Below are 7192 nucleotides of genomic sequence, written 5' to 3'. Positions count from 1 at the left end.
TGGTGCCAATTAAAAAGCTGACATGGTGCTATAGGGAAATGTGAGGACGCGGTAATTTGCAGGCGATATTGATGCTTTAAGAATTCATAAATAAAATTTGGGTGCCTTTGTCTCTATCTCTCTCCTAATTAATAATTCTCTCTCATCAAAATAATTTATTTTAATCATTCAATCATCACTTTCTTTCATCCACAAAGTCACTGAAGTGCCACCCTCATTTTAGATGTTTATCCGTATCTGGAACACTATTTTTTTTTGTTGGTAGAATCTAGAACACTATCTAACATTTAAAAAAAATCACAAGTGACTATATATGCATGTGTATCTAATGATTGAGAATTTAAAACATACTTAAATAAGTGAAGGTTTAACCGCTGTATATTTTAATAGTAATAATATTTATACAATTTTTTATAAACAACTTCTACAACAACTTTGTTTTTCTTTATTTTAATTGATCAAAATCAATAAAAAAAGAAAAAGATAGAGAAAGAATAAAAACATAATATAAATCTGAGATAAAAATTTGTCAAAAATTATTATAAATTAGTTGGCGTATTTTTATGTCTGTGTCAATTGAAATCTTGCTTTTTCTATGTGTCAAAAATGTAAACTTTGAAAAGTATAAAAAATATTATCACGTCATGATTCTATTTATAAAAAAAATATACACGTTTCAAACGAGCCGTGCGAGCTCTGCTACCGGTGAATAATCTGAACACTGACCAGACTCCATATGATGAAGCAGAAGTTATTAACATTGAAGTCAACGGTGGTAGAAGGGTAGTCTCGTAATTAACTACGCTACCTGATTTGACCTCTCCATCATGTATTGCATTTGTAGTTTAGTTTGCACCCACCGCTTCTCCCTCTCATTCTCCATATATAAATACAAACAACAGCACACAAGTAATAAAAACTTGTTCCATGCTTACTATAATAACACACTATGGTCATTTCCACTATCGGCAAAACCACACCAACGGAGGGAGCCACCTTCTCCGCCGTGCCACCAGATATAATCCAAACCCATATCCTCACGTACCTTGACGGTTCTTCACTTGCTTCTGCAGCCAGCACGTGCTCTCAGCTTAACACCCTCTCATCACACGACCATTTATGGACAAATATATGTCACTCCACGTGGCCTTCCACAAACACGCCACGCATTCGCCAGGTCATCTCCACCTTCTCTAACACCTCTCGTTCTTTCTTCTCCGATTCTTTCTCCACCGTAACCGCTAAAACCTTCCACCACCACCGCCGCGTGAATATTAACACCACACCGGAATTTTTATCCGCGGTTGATTTATTCCACAGGAGACGGATGATTCTATCCAGAGTAGTGGAGACTGAGACGGTATCCGGTTGGTTCAGGTACTCTCCATTTCGGGTTGATATTCTCGACCCGAAGGATTCGGTTGAAACAGATATGGAGTATCTGAAAACTGAGGAAGAGTGTAAGAATCTAGAAGAGGAATTGAGTTTGAGTTGGATAGTGATTGATCCGAGTGGAAAGCGTGCGGTGAATGTTTCAAGTAGGAAACCGGTTTCAGTGAACCGTCACTGGCTAACCGGAGATATACAGGTGAGATTTGCGACGGTGTTACACGGCGGAGAGAAGGGATCAGCGACGGAAGCAACGGTTTGTAGTTTACTGGTGACGTTGGGAAGGGAAATGCAAGTGAGGGAAGCGTGTTTTCAGATAGAGGACATGGATGGGAATCAATTGAATGGGGGGGATAGTTTGGGGATTTTACAAAGAGCATTAGAAGGTGAAAGGAAAAGATTGAGGAGTGAAAAAGAAGGAAAAGAAAGATACGTGGAGTTTGTGAAGAGGAAGGTAGAAAGGAAAGAGAGGAAATTGAGAAGTGAAAGAAGGTTGGATATGCTTTGCGTCAGTCTCGCTGCTTTGTCCGTTGCGGCTTTTTCCACTCTCTTTCTCTCTTGATTTCTATATAGTACTGTTGTGTTTATATTTTATAATTTCTAGTTCCAAATACAAATAGAAGGGACAAGGAACAATTTTAAACTGTAAGTAATGAACATGGTATTTGTATGACTTTGTGTACGCGAATATTTTATCTAATCAACTTGTAGATTTATAACTAATGGTTGGTTACTCATTATCATAAATAGAATCTATACCGAAGATTTTATCCAATCAACTTGTAGATTCATAACTAATGGTTGGTTATTCATTGTCATAAATAGAATCTATACCAGATGATAGACAACATTGGGTCATTGGCTATATGCAACAGAAGGAAAAAAAAAAAAAGACAACATTGGCTGCATCAATGGTTGTTTTCTGCAATTCAATTAAATCTTATCTTATAGTATTTCTTTCAAATCAATGTGAGTTTAGAATTTTTTTGTAATTATTATTTTTTCAAACAGGACAGAAGGATTGATTACTTTAACCCTTATTCAATGACATTAATTTTAAAAAATAAACTACTCCCTCCGTCCCAAATTGTATGTCACTTTGGAATAAATATTTATCCTAAATTGTATCTCGTTTTACAATACCAATGAAAAATTAATGTTACTTTTCTTATTATATCCTTAACTATTTATTACTCTCTCTTCTTTCAATTCTTTCATTTATCTTTCCCATATCATTTATTGATGACAATTTTGTAAAATAACTCATAATATCTCTTTCCCACACAATATTAATTACATTTCTTAATATGTATGAAATGCCCAAAACGTCATACAATTTGGGACGGATGGAGTAGTTACAAAACTGTGTGCTTCGCACGAGTTCAATAACATATTCGATAAAAAAATTCTTCGAAAGAAGAGATGTTAAAACGACGGAACATTGTGATTCATCGTAAAATATGTATGGGCTGTTTAAGAGAACATATAATCAGTTTATGAGATTAGGAATTGACATAATATTTATGATGAAAACAATTTGAACCAATAAAGGAACCAATGATGTGTGAATTTACATATTATTCAAAATTATAAAAAAGGGTGTTGTTGTTATAGAGTTACCAAAAAATGATTGATACACATATTTACATCAAATGAAATCAAGCAAAGAAGTAGCATCGGTGAGTGAAGATAATCTAGTTTAGGATTAGAGTTAAGGTGATCTGTTGAAAGTGCGGATCATGAACACCAAATCTTTATTTGTAAACGACTTGAACGTGCTTATTTTTAGGTGTGGCTTCTCTAGATTAAAAATTAACTTATCACCTACCTCTAACATATGTTCTCGACAAAATTTGAACCATTGGCCGCCTAAGTATTTTTTGTAACTTGCTCTCTTTGTCATTATCAAGCGACACTCATACCTTTTTAGAGCTTATTTGTCGATGAGTGTGATTGTTTTCCGTGTTCCTTTTAGAAATGTCATTGATATCTCATTTGAGAAGTGCTATGTATAAAACAAATTGCAGTGTTAATTAGAAGTTATATATATGTACATTTCTAAAACATTTACCAAAGCATTATAAATATTTACTGTAGGAAAAGAGCATGTTTTATTTTGTTCAAGAGATTAGGAAAACAACATTACAATTAACATGAAACTAATTGGAACCAATGAAGGAACCAACAATGTGCAGATTAACGTTACATAATAGTCAGGTTTATAAAAGAGATTGCAGGTTTCATAGAATAACCAAAAAGAGATTTTTGCCAATATTTACACCAGACAAAATGAAAAGAACAAATGACATCCCAAAGTCAAGATAGTTTACGACTACGGTCCAAAGCGATACGTCAAAATGGTAGAAGTTCAAATAGTTCAACAACAAAGATCTACTTTGGAACAACTCGAATTTGCAATTTCTTCTGTGACTTTCCGAGATCAAAGATGAGCTTACCACCTTCTTCCATCACTCGTTATCTGCAGAAATTGAACCACTGCCCACCTAAGTAATTTTTATAGCTTGCTCTATCGGCGGTAATGAGGTGACAATTATACTGTCTCTGTGTCTAGTCATCAATGAGAGTGATTGTTTTGCGCTTTCCTTTCAGAATTGTTCTTGACACTTCGTATGGGAAATGCTAAACAGGAAAATAACTGCAATATTAGTCTAATGCATATTTACATGGATAAGATGTATGCGAATATAGATACATGTAATTTATAAAATAAAGGTAGCATAACTAATTTTAAGCTAAAGAAAATGTAGCATGACCTCTAATTTATCTTCCTATTATCTTCCTGCATGCATGTACATTATATGCACCCCGTTGACCAATTAACATTGTTGAAATAAATGGAAATTAAGCATCACTTCCGCATGTGCATATATAGCTAGCACCATTTGACGTTGATGTCTTCGAACATTTGGTGCAACTCTCATAATACAATCTAAACTGGTTAGGATTGAATTTAGTTGTTTTCCAAATAGTGATGCAGTATGTTTCCTAACACAAATTATGCACATGAAATAAAGAATAATACAATATGTATTTTTAATTTATGCGTAAGAAAACTCAAAGCATGTTTGTGCATAAAAAAAGCAGACATTGACTAAGTTTATAAATTCAGCAATTGGCCTAACCTGAGACAGTTTGGAAAAATCGTTGTACGAAGTACATTGAGAAGAAGTCGAACTCTGACTTAAGTTCTAACAGAAGCTTTGACTCTGAGCTTGAGAAGTGTTAAGGTCACGACAACAATTCAAGAAACATGGTAAAAAAATAATCAAATCGGATTGTGAAATAATAAGTTACTCTAACAATGTATTGTGAAATCATAATGCAAACTTACTAAGTCTTAAACTTCTCAACAACCGGATGATGTAGGTTGATGAGCAGCCTCGAACCTGACCAATTATTACATATATTTGGATTGTCATTGACTACAAAATGGAAGCAAATAACTCAAGGTAAATAGATGGTAAATGATAAAGCTACGAAATAGTTTTCTCATAGTGTTACATCAACTATATTCCCACTACATAAGGAAAGACATCTTTCGGGTCATTATCAAACTTATAAAAAAACCTATCATCTGATGCTGACAAAATAGAAAATAATACCTTTTCTATTTAGCAATGTTTAGTTTTTTTGAATAAGAAAAAGATATGCATAGTTTGTTACGATATAATGGTGCAATATATATATATATAAGATAAGTATAATTTTTTTAGGCATCTATACCTTTTTTGAAGAAAAGACATCTACAATTTTACTTTTAATTAAAATCAAAATTTTATAAAAATTATATGCATTAGCGTAACAAAAAAAAAACAGACACACATATACTTTAAACGCTAATATGTGTGTCTGTATATTTGTAAGGTTGACGAAAGAAAATAAAAATATTTTGTATCATTAAATGATAGCGTGAATAAAAGTATTTGTGAGGTTGTTATGATTAAACGATATTTAAATTAAATATATAAGTGATAAAAAGATAATAGAATTTCTTTGAAAAAAAGGTAATAAAATTAAATGGAACCTACTTAAAAAAATTAAATGGAACCTCCTTAAAAAAATTAAATGGAACGGCTAAAAATAAATTAAATGGAAGAAAAAAACATATTGAAATATAATATTAGAAAATAAAAGAAAAGGTTCCCAACATGAATTGAAGAGAGATGCTTGTGAAATAAATTGTCGAGAAGTAGTTTTTTGAAGTAGCATTCAACAACTTTTGGCCAAAGCTCATTCCATTCAATTTTATGCATTAAAAAAATTTACCTTTTTTAGTAAGTACTTAATTGATATTGTACTTGGCCTAACTTCTCCTTAAAAATGTAGAGAAGTTGAAAAAAAATTGGGTCAAACGATATCTTAATCTCCCACAACGGCAGTGTACGTAGAAGCAACTGAATTTGAGAGAAAAGATTGAAAAATAGTTAAAAATAAAAAAATTGGAAAATAGTTAAAAGTTTTTAAGAATATAAAAATTGAAAAATAGTTAAAAAAAAATCGGTGAGGTAGCACTCAACCAAGCAACACTAAAAAAAATTATATGCATCAACGTAACAAAAACACAGACAGACGGACATAAAATATTACTCTAAACGTTAATGTGTGTGTGTAAATATTTGCGAGGTTGAAGAAAGGAAATAAAAGTATTTGGTATCATTAAATGAAAGTGTGAATAAAAATATTTGTTAGGTTGTGATGATTAAACAATATTGAAATTAAAATAATTGTTAGTGTGTTTGACCTAACTTCTCCTTAAAAATGTAGAGAAGTTGGAAAAAAGCCGGGTCAAACGATACCTTAATCTCCCACAACGGCAATGTAGAAGCAACTTAATTTGAGTCAAAATTGAAAAATAGTTAGAAAAATAAAAATTGAAAAATAGTTAAAAGTTATTAAAATATAAAAATTATAAAATAATTAAAAAAAATGGTGAGGGGCAAAATGGGAAATGCACTCTAAAAATGATGAGGTGGCACTAACCACACCCCATCAATAAAAAATTACTAAAATGCCCCTTATAGGGGCAAAATGGTAAATTCATAGGGATTTATCTTTATAATATAGTAAGTAGATAAATAAATTATATTATCTTGTTATGCTTTGCCATTCAGTTCGGAAATGGCACTGTTGCTAGTTGCAATAATAATACATTTGATATTTGAATGTTTAATATTTTACCCTCTAGTGAAGAAAAATACCACTTTGAGACATTGTGAAGGAATTTGTAGTGCAATGACCACAGGGACTACGATGGAGCTAACTCTTAAACATTAATTGTAAGACAAAATCAATTTTACTTTTTTTAAAGGAAAAAAAATATCAAAATCAATTTCATAGTTTTAAAATCACTTCTATCTCTCTAAAAATTGAATGCAAACCGCTTGCATTCAATGAAAATTAAAAACAAAACAAATATGTGCCTCAGTCTCCATGTTATCATTCCCAAAATTTGGTCGAATTTCAAACCTACTCCACTTGAAACAAATACTCAAGCGTGACATACACGTAAAACCGCAAGCATATCTCATATATAAACTACCACGAGTGTATGATGATGTTTGCGGTTGACATATTGCATAAGGCTGAGACACACAAGTAAAATACGTTTTTGTTCCATCGGCAGTTAACTGTCGAGAAAAACTTTGGTAGTTAACTGCCAAAATTTGTTATAAGAACATAACAGACATATGAGTTTCCAAAACTCCATTGTTGCGGTTTTCATTCTCTTAGGTGCTATTTTCTGCCATTCCAAACCAATTTCAATCACAAAAATAAGTAAGTT

The 7192-nt window shown here is 32.1% G+C and overlaps 1 protein-coding gene across 1 annotated transcript; it reads left to right on the top strand.

Moving 5' to 3' along the window:
- The first annotated feature begins 949 nt into the window (after nucleotides 1-949).
- LOC25499417 (probable F-box protein At2g36090) lies at nucleotides 950-1951 on the top strand. Its single transcript, XM_013594677.2, has one exon. The coding sequence runs from the start codon at nucleotides 950-952 to the stop codon at nucleotides 1949-1951; it is 1002 nt and encodes a 333-aa protein (XP_013450131.1).
- Nucleotides 1952-7192: the final 5241 nt, after the last annotated feature.

Source organism: Medicago truncatula, chromosome 7 (genome assembly GCF_003473485.1).
Source record: "Medicago truncatula cultivar Jemalong A17 chromosome 7, MtrunA17r5.0-ANR, whole genome shotgun sequence".
NCBI classification, from domain to species: Eukaryota; Viridiplantae; Streptophyta; class Magnoliopsida; order Fabales; family Fabaceae; genus Medicago; species Medicago truncatula.
The sequence above is the reverse complement of the archived record's forward strand: the minus strand, read 5'-3'. Positions and strand labels throughout refer to the sequence as shown.

Bases quoted from the DNA above. Each gene is read 5' to 3' on its own strand.
- LOC25499417 (XM_013594677.2), top strand. From the start codon at position 950: ATGGTCATTTCCACTATCGGCAAAACCACACCAACGGAGGGAGCCACC.